Below are 17,669 nucleotides of genomic sequence, written 5' to 3' on the forward strand. Positions count from 1 at the left end.
TATGCTTCTGGCCAGAAGTGTGCCAGAATCCATGAGAAATGGCATCGTCACCATAATTTAGAAGCAGAAGGGGGAAAGGGGGAAAAGTAGAAATTGGTGGCCCATCTCACTGCTGAATGTGGACTACAAAATTATGTTCAAGGTAATTGCAAATCAGGTCAAGTCTGATCTGGAATTGGTGATCCACCCTGATCAGACCTGCAATGTACCTGGCAGGAGAATCTCGAACAGCCTTGCATTACTCAAGGATATGATTACCTATGTGTGCGACAGAGGCTGGACACCTGCCTCATCATCCTGGACCATGAGAAAATCTTTGATAGAATATTGCACACCTATGCGATAGATGTGCTCTCTAAAATGGAATTTGGGGAGGGGATCAGCAATTGGATCCAAACGCTCTACAAAAACGTCAGTAATGTAGATTCTATAAAAGGGTGGGAATAGGAACGCTTTCCAATCAAATCTGGAGCCAGGCAGGGCTCTCCCTTGTCCTTTGGGTGCTGTAAAGGACCTTTAGATGAGGTCATCAGGAAAGATTTGAACATAAGCGAGGTGATGATTCCATGCAATGAGCTGTGCAAGTCAAAACTTCTCCGTACAGGGACAACATCAAAGTCTTCTGCTTTGACCAGCTGTCGGTGCGCAATTAAAACTGACCTCGGGAGCCAAGATAAATCGCGTCAAGAGAAAGGCCATATTCTTTGTGAACTTCCTTACTCCTGTGCATGGGGATCACCTGAGCCATCTTTATCTGGAGGTCAAAAATAGATGGTGTTCCCAGTGATACGATGTTCAAACCTCTAAATGGGAGAAAACGTTTCCAACATTGCCCTCATCCTTGTGGCAACCCTTCTGTGTAGCTACATCAAACTGTATGCTGGCCCTTTGAACGCAAACACCAAGTGTCACTAAATGCTGAGGTTCTACATCTTCACCGTGTTCTAAAGGCCACAGTGTTACAGGATACTGTAGGCAGTTTGACCAAATTATACCACCTAACCCTCAAAATAAAGTTAATGCAGATAAACACCTTTGACCACAAGTTCATCAGGCAGTGGTCTGCATGTAACTTCCTTGAGGTTTTGCAAGAAAAGGAGATTGTAGATTCTATTGGCTGTTTCCCTGAGCAGACTGTCAAATGCGTTTGGCAGAATCCTTCTTCATCAGAACTTTCAAAGAAGCATCAAGATTAGCTTCACTGGTAGTGAGAAATTCCCTCCCCAGGATATCCTTCCTAACTGCCTGGAAACTCTTCCTTTTTGCATATTGCCATCACGGTGGTGGAGAAGAAACCCTCATCCACCTCCTTGTGGAATAGGTCTTTACAAAGAAGGTTTGGAGAGAGATGCAATGGTTTTTGCCAAGGTTCATCCTAAGCAGCTCTGTGATGTAGGACACTGCTCACGTGGCTATTCCCAGGGGGGGACACCGAGATAAAATCAAATATGGCTGGGAGGCTATCAATTTGGTGCAAAATGCTTTTTCGTCTGCCAGAAACATGTTGGTTTTCCAGTGCAAAGAGTTGCCCTCGATTGAATGTTACAAGTTGGCACATTCCAAGATCTAGGACTACGTGCTGAGGGATGCACTAAATTTGGGGTAGGTGCCGCAAAGGTGCAACGGGGAACAAAGAAAGAACAAGGAAAAGTACAGCACAGGAACAGGCCCTTCGGCCCTCCAAGCCTGCGCCAACCATGCTGCCCATCTAAACTAATGTCTTCTACACTTCCTGGGTCCGTATCCCTCTATTCCCATCCTATTCATGTATTTGTCAAGATGCCCCTTAAATGTTACTATCGTCCCTGCTTCCACCACCTCCTCTGGCAGCGAGTTCCAGGCACCCACTCCCCTCTGTGTAAAAAACCTGCCTCGTACATCTCCTCGGGAAAGGCCAAGGGGCTGGAAACTGTGTGGAATCCCTTGCTGTGGCAGGCTGTATGCCTGATATTAAATGTAAATTTCAAATATCAAGAGTATTGAAATTGTATTACGGCACCTCAGAGAGGAACATGTTGTATCATGATAAGCTAACTATTGCACTTGTAACTTTCAATTTGAAATGTCTTTGCCGGCAGACTGTACATCTGACATGGGATGTATGTCGTAAGTATCAAAAGTATTACAAATGTATGATGTACCTCAGTTTGGAACATGCTGTATGGAGATAGGGTGAATTTTATTGCACTCCCTGAAATTTTCAAGTCCGAATGTTTTGTAATGTAATTTCCAAATTTTTTGAATAAAGTATGCTTTGGGGCAGCACGGTAGCATTGTGGATAGCACAATTGCTTCACAGCTCCAGGGTCCCAGGTTCGATTCCGGCTTGGGTCACTGTCTGTGCGGAGTCTGCACATCCTCCCCGTGTGTGCGTGGGTTTCCTCCGGGTGCCTGATATTCCTCCTTCTGCCTCTTTCTGCACTGTAAATTCTATGATAATCTATGATATTTTGGGGGAAAAATGGGCACTGTGGTTTTACTTGTTGTTGTCCAATTGTGAGTGGGCCTGGAGTTCTAATAATCAATAGAGAATGAAGTGGGAATTTATTGAATTGCAAATTATCAATAGGAATTAAGTTGCAGATTGCTGCATCCTCGTACAGGGTGAACTTGGAAATATGTTGCTGTCCAATAGATAACTACCTCAGGGATTGTTGTTGTCAATTCAAGAACTTAAGAAATGTAAATATACATTAAGAAATGAGTATTGGATTGCACATATCCAATGGGAGTGATTTTGAAATGTGGCTGTTGCAATATCGAATGTGTTCAACAGTAATTGAGCTCAGGTTTGCCACTAAGAATCCAGTTTATCAATGACTGTCCAGTTATGGATGAGTTGAGACTGAAGCTGTCAAATAATGAGTGTTGAGGCTGTTTAATGATGATGCACAAAGAGATTACAAGCATATGTACATAACTGTTTCTGTGATTATCAATGTATCATTCTCATAACTCCTTGAAAGTTCTTGTTCGCATTGGTTATGTCAGTGTTGTGCATCTCCTCTGCCACCCTTGCCAGTCTTTCTTAACTATATCAGCATTGTGTATTTCCCCTGTGTATTGCGCTAACTTTCAGTGTCATTTTCCTATTACCTTACAGGTCACTGTTATTATTGGTATTGCACTTGGAATAGTAATATGTCGGATTATTGCTGCTGTCATATTCACAAAGTCTTCTTCAGAATTTCTGAGTGATCACTCCAGAACAATTGCTGTAATGGTTGGCGCTGTGGTGCATTTTTTTACAATTCTCATCATGACAAAGGTAAGTTTGAGACAAAGTACTTTGTCTTTATTACTAACACTGCATTTCTTTTGTTGTAGTTTCAAGAGTTTATATTTGAATACATATCTTACAAAACTTCTGTGTGTTTTGATTTTACAGTCATGATGCATTCAGGATTTTGTTTGTTCTGAGAAGATTCTGCAGTTATGGGATGAAGCAATATGCTATAGGTTCCTGGGGTATATTTAGTCAGGCAATGTGGGTCTTACTACTAATAGTTTTGTTTGGTACTGCTGCTCTGGCAGGAGTAACAGTTGTTGCTTGCTCTTCCTTTGAGATGATTTGGGCGAAGATAAGTTTGTCCGGTGAGCCTCTAAGAACAAACCATAAATTATTTGGTATTTCTCCTTTCACACAAGGTACAGTTAGGTGAGCATATTTTGTGGGAAGTAACGAGGCAGTACTGTAAGCAAATGTAACACAAATTTTAATTAAAAAATTATACAGATATTCTGATCTCACTTATGTGAATGAAGATTTCAGTGGCTTGCCGGCCTGTTGCTGGTTCCCCCGTGGTGGGCTGGAAAATTCCAGCCTATCTGTTGAGATTGGTCAAAGTTCTCTCTCTGCAGCACGCACATGAAATTGGCATCGAAAAGCCCATCAATACTGAATTATATCGTGCAACTGACAAAGTTTAGAGAATGGGAATTCCTTCGGCTGGCAGCTGATCTTGTGCTTGCAGGTGCTGTAAACAAGGAAATTCACTGTGATGAGAAAGGGATCTTTAGAAATGATTGAGAGGCAGGACGAGCAGCACAGTTAAGATGCATAACTGCGTTCAGACCAGCAGGGTTCCAGTTGATGTGATAATTGGATGGCAATATCCCAAAATGGAATTCTGGCTCAAAAGACCCTAACTTTTATTTTTATTTAATAAAAGATGGAGAAACAGAGTCACAGGACCGCAAATTAGATTTAATAACAATAATTTTTAAAAATTAAACATGAAAAAATTGGATTATGATTCGCTACGCCTCATTCCCCCTTTAGCTTAACAATTACACACAGGTTTAAGGATTAACACAGATTATGAAGTACATTTTAATCTACAATGATGTAATTTAACACATAAATCCCTTTCAAGCAAGATGACTGTGGGCAAATACATTTTCCACTCTGAACACAAAGTGAATGTTTGTGGATGTCTCCTCAGAATCTCTCCAGATGATTGTCACCATTCCCAAAAACACACTTTAAAATCGTCTCTCATAATAATAATGCTTTCCCTGAGTGGTGGTTTACGTTCCAAAATCCAGTACAGGTTTTACAAATGACTCTTCTAACTCCGCTCCACTTTTAACAGCGAATCCAGGATTATACACCACTCCCTTTAATGTTCTTTTGACTTAACTGCTTTTACACAAACTCTGAGATCCAGCCACTGACTTCCATAGTTATTTCAACTCACACTCCAAAGGCTATAGTAGAATCTCACAAACCTGTATATCACTTCAGATAGCTTTCTGACATCTCAGCCTTCTTCTCAGCTGTCTGTCTTCACGGAATAATTTGCTGTTCTAGTGCTTTTAACCTCAGGCTTCTTGGAAATTTCTCTTCATTTCTCTTGTTTCCTTAAATAGCTGCTCTTGAGATCTCTGTACTTGTTTTCTTTTAAAAAAATGTTTTATTAAGGGTTTTTTCTATTATACAGAGCAAAGATAAATGTGAACATACATCGAAAACAAAAATATATATACATTGGTCGTCTTCCATTCAGTTGTCTTTTGTTATTTACAACTGTTACAGCTTCTTTTATGTTTTCCAGTAGGCGTATACTTCTAGTTGTTTCCCCTGCTTCCCTCTCACTCTTTTCTTCCTGACCCTTCTAGTCATCTGGTGTGCCCTCTTCCCTCATCGGGTCTTTTACCCATTTCTTGTTGGGTTGGTGTGATGCCGTGTATTTTTTTATGTGCTGGGCAAGGTTGAGCTCCATGCCTCTTTATTCCACCACCCCCATCTCTTTTGTTTGTATTTGTTGTATTACCGTGGCTTCCCCCCTCCCTCCCACAGGCTTATTGGTTGTTAGCTACAAACTGGTCTTGGAACAACTGGATGAATGGCTCCTAGATTTTGTGGAAGCCCTCTTCCGACCCTTGGATGATGAATTTAATTTTCTCCATCTGGAGAATTTCTGAAAGGTCAGACAGCCAATCTGCAGCTTTGTGTGGTACTTCTGATTACAGGCCAAGCAGGATTCTTCGGCAGGCGATTAGGGAGGCAAAGGCAAGGGCGTCAGACCTCTTCCCCATGTAGAGAGCTGGCTGTTCTGATACCCCGAAGACTGCCACATTCGGGCATGGCTCCATCCTCTTTAGACATTACATCAAAGATGGCTGTCCAGCACCCATGAGTCCATGTCCATATGTAGCAAGACCTGGACAATATTCATGCTTGGGCTGACAAGTGGCACGTTGCATTCGTGCTACACAAGTGCCAGGCAATAACCATCTCCTACAAGAGAGGATCAAACCACCACCCCTTGACATATAATGGCAGAACCATCACTGAATCTCCCACAATCAAGATCCTAGGGGGTTACCATTGACCAGAAACTGAACTGGACTAGCCACATTATTACTGTGGTTACCAGGGCAGGTCAAAGGCTAGGAATCCTATGGCGAATAACCCACCTCTTGACCCCCCAAAGCCTGTCCACCATCGACATTGCACAAGTCAGGAGTGTAATGGGATACTCTCCACATGCCTGGATGAGTGCAGCACCAACAACACTCAAGAAGCTCGACACCCTCCAGGACAAAGCAGCCCACTTGATTGCTCCCCCTTCCACAAACATTCAAACCCTCTGTCACCGACAAACAGTGGCAGCCACGTGTACCATCTACAAGATGCACTTCAGTAACTCACCAAGGTTCCTTAGACACCATCTTCTAAATCCATGATCACAACCATCTAGAAGGATAAGAGCAGCAGATACCTGGAACCCCATTACCTGGAGGCTCCCATCCAAGTCACTCAGCACCCTGACTTGGAAATGTGTCTCCATTCAAAGAACAAAGAACAAAGAAATGTACAGCACAGGAACAGGCCCTTCGGCCCTCCAAGCCCGTGCCGACCATGCTGCCCGACTAAACTACAATTTTCTACACTTTCTGGGTCCGTATCCCTCTATTCCCATCCTATTCACGTATTTGTCAAGATGCCCCTTAAATGTCACTATCGTACCTGCTTCCACCACCTCCTCCGATAGCGAGTTCCAGGCACCCACTACCCTCTGTGTAAAAAACTTGCCTCGTACATCTACTCGAAACCTTGCCCTTCTCACCTTAAACCTATGCCCCCTAGTAATTGACACCTCTACCCTGGCGAAAAGCCTCTGACTATCCACTCTGTCTATGCCCCTCATTATTTTGTAGACCTCTATCAGGCCGCCCCTCAACCTCCGTCGTTCCAGTGAGAACAAACCGAGTTTATTCAACCGCTCCTCATAGCTAATGCCCTCCATACCAGGCAACATTCTGGTAAATCTCTTCTGCACCCTCTCTAAAGCCTCCACATCCTTCTGGTAGTGTGGCGACCAGAATTGAACACGATACTCCAAGTGTGGCCTAACTAAGGTTCTATACAGCTGCAACATGATTTGCCAATCCTTATACTCAATGCCCCGGCCAATGAAGGCAAGCATGCCGTATGCCTTCTTGACTAACTTCTCCACCTGTGTTGCCCTTTCAGTGACTTGTGGATCTGTGCACCTAGATCTCTCTGACTTTCAATACTCTTGAGGGTTCTACCATTCACTGTATATTCCCTACCTGCATTAGACCTTCCAAAATGCATTACCTCACATTTGTCCGGATTAAACTCCATCTGCCATCTCTCCGCCCAAGTCTCCAAACAATCTATATCCTGCTGTATCCTCTGACAGTCCTCATCGCTATCTGCAATTCCACTAACCTTTGTGTCATCCTCAAACTTACTAATCAGACCAGTTACATGTTCCTCCAAATCATTTATATATACTACAAACAGCAAAGGTCCCAGCACTGAACCCTGCGGAACACCACTGGTCACAGCCCTCCAATTAGAAAAGCATCCTTCCATTGCTACTCTCTGCCTTCTATGACCAAGCCAGTTCTGTATCCACCTTGCCAGCTCACCCCTGATCCTGTGTGACTTCACCTTTTGTACTAGTCTACCATGAGGGACCTTGTTAAAGGCCTTACTGAAGTCCATATAGACAACATCCACTGCCCTACCTGCATCAATCATCTTTGTGACCTCCTCGAAAAACTCTATCGCTGCGGCAACATCCTGGAGCTCCCTCCCTAACAGCAAGTGGGTGTACCTACACCTCAAGGACTGCAGCGGTTAAAGAAGAAAGCTCACCACCACCTCGTGAAGGCGAACTAGGGATGGGTAATAAATGCTGGCCTAACCAGTGACCAACACATCCTGTAAATGAATTTTAAAAAGTCTGGGGCAAGACCAGAGCATGTGGTCATGGTTGGCCTGGCTTCCTTGACACCATTCGCATTTGTCCTCCACCTCCAGGAAGAACCTGCTTATTCGGGTGTTGGATAAGTGGGCTCTGTGTACCACTTTCAGCTGCATTAAGCTTAACCTTGTGCATGTGGAGGTGAAGTTGACCCTGTGCAGTGCTTCGCTCCAGAGTCCCTACCCTAATTCAAATCTCAGGTCTTCCTCCCACTTTTCCCTTGTCTCTTCCAGTGGTGTGTGTGCCCTTCCATACAGTAGTCATCCATACAGGTCGCCACAGTTACCCCTCCCTCAGATGTTTGCGTTCAGTAGGTCCTCTAACAGCGATTGTCATGGGTAGGTCTTTGTTTCCCTAGGTAAGAAGTTTTTGACCTGCACGTATCTTAGCTCGTTTCCCCGTGTCAGCTGGAACTTCTCTGTTAATTCTTCTAGTGTTGTCAGTCTGTTGTCTGTGTATAAGTCCCTAACTCTCCTGTGTATATGTCCCTAAATCTCCCCGTCCTGTCTCCACCTTTTGAAGGTGACATCCATTATGGCTGGCGCGAACCTGTGGTTGTTGCAGATGGGGGCTTTAACGAACATTTTGGTTAATCTGAAATGCTGTCGTAGTTGGTTCCATGACTATCACCACTGTTTGTTCGGTGGGGATGGAAGCCCTGCCATGGCCAGGGCCTGGAGGGAGGTCCCCATGCAGGAGCCCTCCTCAATTCTCACCCATTCGGCTTCTGGCTCCTTCATCCACTCCTTTACCCTATCCGTAGTTGCTGCCCAGTGGTAATATTGCAGGTTTGGGAGGGCTAGGCCCCCCATGGTTCTCATTCTCTCCAGGACCTTTTTGGGGATCCTAGGGCCCCCCCCCCCCCACACACACACACACACAAACGCCATAATTAGTTTTACGAATGAGTTGAAGAGGGTCTTGGGATGAAGATCAGTATGGATTTGAACAGGAAGAGGAACCCGGGCAGTACGTTCATCTTGATTGTCTGCACTCTCCCTGCCAGGGAGGGTGGGAGTGTGCCCCCCTCTGCAGGTCCTTTTTAACTTCCTCCACCAGGCTGGTCAGGTTCTATTTGTGGTCCGAATTTTGTCATGGGCGATTTGGATTCCCAAGTAGCGGAATTTATGTCGGCCCTGTTTAAACCGCAGTCCCTCCAACTCTGTCCCTTTTGCTCAGGTTGAGTTTGTAACCCGAGAAGGCTCTTAACTCTTTCAAGGCTCCATGATTCCCTCCATGCTGCTTTGTGAGATGTAGAAGAGCAGGTGATCGCATGGAGCTAGACTCTGTACTCTCTGTCTCCTCTCCGGATCCTCTTCCAATTCTTTGCTGCCCTTGCTAGTGGTTTGATCGCTAGGGCGAACATCAATGGGGACAAGGGGCATCCATGCCTTATGCCTCTGTGCAGCTGAAAGCACTTAGAGCTGGTGGTATTTATTCATAAGCTCATCGTGGGAGCGCTGTACAGGAGTTTCACCCAGACAGTGAACCCGGTTCCATTCTGTTGGGTCTTTGTCTTCCTTGGGTATCAGTGAGATTGGGGCTTGTACTAGCATAGGCAGCAGGATGCCCTCCGCCAGTGAGTCTGTGAACATCTCCCGCAAGTGTGGGGCCAGTGCTGTCGCAAATTCTTTGTAGAAGTCTGCCGGGAATCTGTCTGGTCCTGGCGCCTTCCCCACATCCATGGTGTTAATGCTCTCCATGGCTTCTAATGGTGCTTCCAGCCCCCATTTCCTATTTCCCTCCACGACTGGCATGTCCAGTCCATCGAGGACCTATTTCATCCCCAAGTCCCCTCGGGGGGCTCGGAGATGTACAGCCCCGCAGTAGAAGGTCTCGAATGCCTCGTTGACCTTTTCCGGCTCCGCTACTAATTTGCCTCTGTGGACTCTAATCTGACCTATTTCTCTCGTGTCTGCCTGCTTTCTCAGCTGGTGAGCCAGTAACGGCTGGCTTTGTTTTCATGTTTGTACATGGTCTCCCGTGCCTGGCGGATTGGTGCACTGCTTTCTCGTGGAGAGCAGGTCGAAGTCCATCTGTAGCTCTCACCTCTCCGCCAGGAGCTCTAGAGTCGGGGCCTCAGAGTATTGCCGGTCTACCTCCAATATGGAGTGGACTAGTTGTTGCCTAGTTGCCCTCTCTTCCCTGTCTCTACATGCCTTGTAGGCAATAATTTCATCCATGATCACAGCCTTCAGTGCCTCCCAGAACGTGGAGAGGGAGATCTCCCCATTCTGGTTATTAGTAATGCACTCATCAATGGCCTGCGATATTTTCTCGCAAAAAGCCTTATTAGCCAGGAGGGCCATGTCCAACCTCCATTGGGGGGACTTTGGGCACAGCCCGCCTCCAACCTCACATCAGCGTAATGTGGAACTTGGTCGGAGATTATAATCGCGGAGTATTCCGCTCTTATTAGCCCTGGAAGCATTGATTTCCCCACTACAAAGAAGTTGATTTGAGTATATATGTTGTGCATCTGGGACAAGAAGAAGAACTCCTTCTCCCCTGGGTGGGTGAACCACCATGGGTCCACTGCCCCCATCTGTTCCATGAATATGCTGAGTTGGGGACTTCCACCATGGTCTTTTTTTATAAATTCCGCGTTGTCCCAGTTGGGCCCGTACACATTCACCAGGACTACCGATGCCCTGTTCAGGATACCGCTGATCATGACGTACCGTCCCCCTAGGTCCATAGCCGGCCTCGTCATGGTAAACATTGTCCTCTTATTTAACAGTGTGGCTACCACCCTGGCCCTCGCCCTGTATCAGGAATGGAAGGTCTGTCCCTCCCAGCCCTTACTTACCCACAGTTGGTCCTTCTCCTTCAGGTGTGTTTCTCAGAGAAAGACTATGTTGGCTTTCATACATTTTAGGTGGGAGAAGACTCCGGATCTTTTTCACTGGGCTGTTAAGTCCACTGACGTTTGGGACTTCCGGTGGTGGCATGTAGAGAGGAAGTCGCACGATGGTGGCTCCCGCTTGAGGTATATTTTTAGGAGGTTTAAAGTCCGGTGCCGGGGATAATTTTTGGAGGATTGAAGACAGGGAGATAAAAAGTCTCTAAAGGATGCCAATAGGACTGCAAAAAGCAGTTGTGAAGAAGGGAGGGAACGAGGGTTCGCCGCCGATTGAATGACCAGCAAATGGGCTGGCAAAATGGCGGAAGCTGGACCGCATGGTGGGCCGCACTGCTTATGGTGGAAACGATGACTGAGGTGATGGCTGTGGAGCTGGAGAAGCAGTTTGCGAGGCACACGGTTGCGTTGAGGAAGGAAAAGCAGTCAGACTGAAATCGTTGGTGGAGGAGGCAATTGCCCCGGTGAGGATAGCTGTGGCAAAGACATTGGCCGAGGTGAGAGAGCAGGGTGAGAAGATGAAGAACGTGGAGGAGGCCATGTCGCAGCACAGCGATCAGCTCACCTCAATGGGGGAACTATTTGCGGAGGGTGGTGGAGGCTAACAAAGGGCTTCGAGCAAAGCTCGAAGATTTGGAGAACCGCTCGAGGCAGCACAACAGAGGGCCCGAGGCCAACGGAGTACTTCACCAAGATGCTGGCGGAGATGATGGAGGAGGGTGAGAAAGCCTTCCGGTATGAACTGGACCGAACTCATCAGTCGCTAAGGCCAAAGCCAAAATCAAATGAACCACCAAGAGCAGTAATTATCTGCTTCCATAGATACCACACGAAGGAGAGGGTGTTAAACTGGGCGAGGCAGAAGCGGGAGGAGCAGTGGGCTGCTGCTGGAGTTCAGATATACCAGGACTGGACAGTGGAGTTGGCAAAGAGGCGAGCAGCATTCGGCCGAATAAAGACAATACTGTCCAACAGTAGGGTGCGATTTGTTGTGGTGCATCCGGTGAAGCGGGTGCGATTTGTTGTGGTGCATCCGGCGAAGCTAAGTACAACACCAAAGATTTTTATTTTGAGACGGTGAAGGAGTTGAGGCGTTCGTGAAGGCAGAAGGCTTGGGACAGAAGTGAGGAGTGGAACTGGAGAGAGGTCGTGGACTGTGATTGGGGAGCTGGAGAATGTCTAAATATTATAACTTTCTGTTCATTGACCTGTATTGTAACTTACTCGACTCCACATTGTTATAGAGTTTATGTTTTTTTTGGTTTGTTCAATTGGCATTCTTTGTTGCAAAGGTTATATGTTATTTTATTGAGCTGTATGGATTGGATTGTTTTTTCTGGGACTGGGTGGGAGGGGAGGGGACGGAATGCCTTGTGGGGGCGGGCCCCCGCACTAGCTAACTAAAGTCAGCTTCCATTCCTGATACAGGACGAGGGCCAGGGTGGTAGCCACACTGTTAAATAAGAGGACAATATTTACCATGACGAGGCCGGCTATAGACCCAGGGGGACGGTACGTCATGATCAGCGGTATCCTGAGCAGGGCATTGGTAGTCCTGGTGAATGTGTATGGGCCCAACTGGGACAACACGGAATTTATAAAAAAAAGACCATGGTGGAAGTCCCCAATGTAGACACACACCAACTTATCATTGGGGGGTGGGGGGGGGGGGAATTTAACTGTTACAGGATCCACAGAAAGACAGGTTGAACCCCAGAACGGGAAGATCTCCAACATGGCAAAAGAACTCAGCATATTCATGGAACAGATGGGGACAGTGGACCTATGGTGGTTCACCCGCCCAGGGGAGAAGGAGTTATTCTTCTTGTACCAGGTACACAACATATATACACAAATCAACTTCTTTGTCGTGGGGAAATCAGTGCTTCCAGGGCTAATAAGAGCGGAATACTCCGCAATTGTAATCTCCGACCACTTCCACATTACGCTGATGTGAGGTTGGAGGCGGGCTGTGCCCAAAGTCCCCCCAACAGCATTGTTCCTAACAGCATTGTGTGTGTGTACTGTCAGGTGGTGTACCTTTAAGAAATGGATGTTTATCTAATAGCAGCAGTGATGTCAGTGTGTGGATGGAGCTGCCACTGTCTGTCTGTCTTTTTACTTTCATTTTGAGCTGAAAAGCTGCTTTGTGGCTGTTTTTTGGGGTTCGTTTTCAGAATTGGAGAGTTGTATTCAAAGCAAGCAGATGTGTAAAATAATCTTTAGCTCTACAAGCTAAAAAATGTCTTCAGCTCATTGATGATTTCAAAGTAATACCTGTTTCTGTAGAGAATTTAAACTTGCTGTCTTTGTTAAAAAAGGGTTTAACTTATGGATGTTGCTCGGAAAGGTATTAAGGGTTACCTCTAGAGTATTGCATCTGTGGGGTTACATGTGTTGGTGGTTGATAAGATGTTTACTGTGTGTTTATAAAAGGTTAACTAGGTTCATAGAATAAACATTGTTTTGTTTTAAAAATACTTAAGGTCTCTATTGCATAACACCTGGAGAGTGGCCCCTTGTGCTCTCCACAACCAAAATCTATTAAAAGTCATGGGTCAGGTGAACTCCATGATATACTTTGGAGTTTTCTAAACCCTGGCCCATAACAGTACCTACACCTCAGAGACTACAGCAGTTCAAGAAGGCAGGTAACCACCACCAGTGGCATACTGGATTAATATTCCAGAGACCCAGAGTAATTCTCTGGGGACCCAGGTTTGAATCCCACTACGACAGATTGTGAAATTTTAATTGAATTAAAATTTGGAATTAAAATGTCCAATGGTGTCCATGAAACCACTGTCGATTTGTCGGAATGATTGTGGATGATTCTTAAATGCCCCCTCAAGGGAAATTAGGGATGGACAATAAATTCTGGCACAGCCTATGACGCCCACATCCCATGAATGAATTAAAAAAAGAATGGTCAAATTTAGAGATAATAAAGGCATAATGAGGATTTTAACAGCATGTGAGCTAAGGTATGGAGTTGGAAATAGGTGATATTAGTGGTGGTGTGGTTGTGGTCTACCTAACTACTGTCAAAATCTAACTGCTCAAAGTTATTTTGATGATACTTATTTCTGCTGGTCAATGGGCTAGTAACTCGTGTATTAATAGAAGGTTATTACTGAAAGAATAAGGGAAAGGGTTAGGAGATTTTTGTATGCATGAGTTCTTGTAACATAGGACAGTATTGAGTTTTATATCCCAAAAAATGTATCAATTTTCTTTTGAAGTCTTTTATTAACTTTATAGAATTGCAGAAAGTTAATAATAGACATTAAAAAGAAAATGGATAAATATTTTGGGAAATAAATGTTAAGGTGAGAGAGGCAAGACACTGAAAGTGGATGCCTCTTACAGAGAGTTGGCACAGGTGAAGTGATAAGCTATCTCCTCAACCATGGTTCAGTCACCTCTTCTAACTTTTACACCAAAGGCTAAATGTCTCTTACTCTGTGACTGCTGTTAGGATTTTTTTCTTGAGTCAGGACTAATCATTGTTCAGTTAAGATTGAGGCACATCAGTGCTTTGTCTAACCTGGAGGTACTAAGTACAATTTGATCCCTGAAAAGTAAGGGTTCCATTCACACAAAAAGTTTTTTTTTTAAAATCACACAGTGAGCAAATGACTGGATGAACTCACACATTACAACAAATAGAAAGTGCACAACTCAACTGAAATAACTGATAACTGGTTGAAAATGTATGACTCGATACTAGCAGAAACATCTGTGTTTACCTGAGATGTGAATAAAACTTTGTTGGCATTTTTTTGTTCCAGATTAATCAAAAAGTTGCAAAGATGTTGTGTGATTTAGGTATGTAATTTTTTAATGTTGTAATACTCTGTTCAACTTCATACTTGTAATACCTAGCAAGAGCTGACTAACATAAAGAAAAGAATCTGACACAGTCGTTAACAAACAACTCAAATTCAGCCTCATTTTCTTTTCCTGAAGGACATGAAGAGGAATGATACTGAAAGTACAATGGAATGTGATTGTATTGTAATTTAAGCAGCAGGCATTCTCAGCATTCCATCTCTTATTGAGCGAAAACAACAAAGGCATACTGTACTTTGAAGTAGTGGCTGATTTAGGACTTACTAACGAGTGATTAAAAGTAAAAATCCTCTTGGTCCTATTTCTTATGATGTTATGAATTGTTTTCTGGAGGGGTCTGAGATATGTCTTTCCCTGGCAGAAATCTTGATCACAGTAAGAAGTCTTACAACACCAGGTTAAAGTCCAACAGGTTTGTTTCAAATCACTAGCTTTCGGAGCACTGCTCCTTCCTCAGGTGAATGGAGAGGTAGGTTCCAGAAACATTTATATGGACAAAGTCAAAGATGCAAGACGATACTTTGAATGCGAGCATTTGCAGGTAATTAAGTCTTTACAGAGCCAGAGAGAAGGGTAACCCCAGGTTAAAGAGGTGTGAATTGTCTCAAGCCAGGACAGTTGGTCGGATTTTGCAAGCCCACGCCAGATGGTGGGGGGTGAATGTAATGCGACATGAATCCAAGGTCCTGGTTGAGGCCGTACTCATGGGTGGGCAACTTGGCTATAAGTTTCTGCTCTGCGATTCTGCGTTGTCGCGCATCCTGAAGGCCGCCTTGGAGAACCCTCACCCGAAGATCAGAGGTTGAATGCCCTCGACTGCTGAAGTGTTCCCTGACTGGAAACATCGGCAGCACGGTAGCATAGTGGTTAGCACAATTTCTTCACAGCTCCTGGATCCCGGATTCGATTCCCGGCTTGGGTCACTGTTTGTGCGGAGTCTGCACCTTCTCCCCGTGTGTGCCTGGGTTTCCTCCGGGTGCTCTGGTTTCCTCCCACAGTCCAAAGATGTGCAGGTTAGCTGGATTGGCCATGATAAATTGCCCTTAGTGTCCAAAATTGCCCTTAGTGTTGGGTGGGGTTACTGGGTTATAGGGATAGGGTGGAGGTTTGAGCTTTGATAGGGTGTTCTTTCCAAGAGCCGGTGCAGACTCGATGGACGAATGGCCTCCTTCTGCACTGTAACGTCTATGAAGGCGGCCTTCAGGACACGCGACAATGCAGAATCACAGAGCAGAAACTTATAGCTAAGTTCTGCACACGAGTACGGCCTCAACCGGGACCTTGGATCATGTCGCATTACATTCACCCCCACCATCTGGCCTGCGAAGTCCTACCAACTGCCCTGGCTTGAGACAATTCACACCTTTTTAACATGGGGTTACCCCTCTCTCTGGCTCTGTAAAGACTTAATTACCTGCAAATGCTCGCATTCAAAGTATCGTCTTGCATCTTTGACTTTGTCTATATGAATGTTTCTGGAACCTACCTCTCCACTCACCTGCCGAAGGAGGAGTGCTCCGAAAGCTGGTAATTTGAAACAAACCTGTTGGACTTTAACCTGCTGTCGTAAGACTTCCCAATATGCTCACCCCAGTCCAACGCCGGCATCTCCACATCATAGAAATCTTGATGTTTGACATTTTGGACGTGATTCAACTAGCTGCGCCTGGAAATACATGGCTATATAATGCCACTGGCATTGCATAATAATAATGTTTATTAGTGTCACAATTAGGCTTACATTAACACTGCAATGAAGATACTGTGAAAATCCCCTAGTCGCCACACTCCGGCGCCTGTTTGGATATACCGAGGGAGAATTCAGAATGTCCAATTCACCTAACAGAACGTCTTTCGGGACTTGTGGGAGGAAACCGGAGCACCTGGAGGAAACCCACTCAGACACGGGGAGAACCTACAGACACCACAGACAGTGATCCAAGCTGGGAATCAAACCCATGTCCCTGGAGCTGTTAAGCAACAGTGCTAACCACTGTGCCACCCAAAAGGGACCTCAGCGGGGAATGCATGGCCGAGGCCGCACATAGCCCTGTTTTGTACACTGGGGAGCTCCATTCACCGGAACTCCCCAGTGTAGCGAGAGGGTGCCCTGATCTCCAAGGCTCCCGATGTGACCCCCCACAACCCCCAGCCCGAGCACACTATGGGAGGGTCCACGGCCAACCCCCCACAAGTTCCATTCCATCTGGTCTCCATTTGTGGAGGCCAGCACTGAACTGTGCTTGCCCAAGGTCTCTGAGGTGAAGTGCATGAATCCCAAAGCCTCAGCTACTGTGGGAATTGCACATTAGAGTGAACCTAGCTGTCTCACTCTAATATGCAAATTTACCACAAAGGGCGGATTTACATCGCAATGTCTCACAGGATCACGTTGGCTCCCGCGAGGTGTTTTGAGCCGGGTATATCCCGGAAACGGGGTCTCCCAGCTTTTATCGACCACGCTGCTTTTAGGGCGTAGCATGGATTGCTTTTAGGGCGTAGCCATTTGATTGTGCTCTTCATTTTATGAATTTTATGCTGCCTTTCAAAATAATTTAGGCAGAATAGTTAGATATTTAAAATAAAATATTGCATATTAAAATAAATATGGTTGTACGTTTAAATATAACTTTAGAGAATTCAGTACCTTTCATTGAGAGTCCAACGTCAGGCGCATCATGGCAATATGTGAACTGAAATATTTTTACAGCATATATATCTACAATGATCCCACCTGGCAGAGGATTCTACATTTACAAGACAAAACTAGCTTACCATCACATCTAACCTTTTTTCAGAAATCATGTCAGTCCAGAGGAAGGTAGATGATCACTTTAATTAACAATGTACTTAGGCTACTGTTCTCACATGATTCCTTGTTTGCCATTTGAATAAGGGAAGTGCATTTCAACAATGGATTTTCATCCCATTACCATTAGACTTCCCAAGGATCTATGTTAGACTACCTCTCCTCCTCCCTTTCTTAACTACATGGTGCTCCCAGAAATATGATGTCGGTGTGGTGTTCCTTTCATTTGTCCCACTGATAACTCTCATCTACCATTTCATCCTTTTGGTTGCCTTTGTACTGCCAGACTACTTGGATAACAACAAATTTTGGATGGGTCACATCTTGTTGCTCAGTTTTAGGAAGATTGATGTCTTTGATCCCTGTCAGAAACTTCACACCCTTGGTAATGACTCCATCTGCC

At 45.2% G+C, this 17,669-nt stretch overlaps 1 protein-coding gene across 2 annotated transcripts in view; it reads left to right on the forward strand.

Annotated features, from left to right (window-relative positions):
- LOC140431052 (anoctamin-9-like) overlaps nucleotides 1-17,669 on the forward strand; it is a 368,406-nt gene that overhangs the window by 187,486 nt on the left and 163,251 nt on the right. For both annotated transcript variants that reach the window (XM_072518965.1, XM_072518966.1), the window contains exons 14-15: nucleotides 3,104-3,268; nucleotides 14,397-14,433. In XM_072518965.1, the coding sequence (XP_072375066.1) occupies nucleotides 3,104-3,268; nucleotides 14,397-14,433 (202 nt within the window). The remainder of the gene's footprint in view (nucleotides 1-3,103; nucleotides 3,269-14,396; nucleotides 14,434-17,669) is intronic.

This window comes from Scyliorhinus torazame, chromosome 10 (assembly GCF_047496885.1).
Source record: "Scyliorhinus torazame isolate Kashiwa2021f chromosome 10, sScyTor2.1, whole genome shotgun sequence".
NCBI classification, from domain to species: domain Eukaryota; kingdom Metazoa; phylum Chordata; class Chondrichthyes; order Carcharhiniformes; family Scyliorhinidae; genus Scyliorhinus; species Scyliorhinus torazame.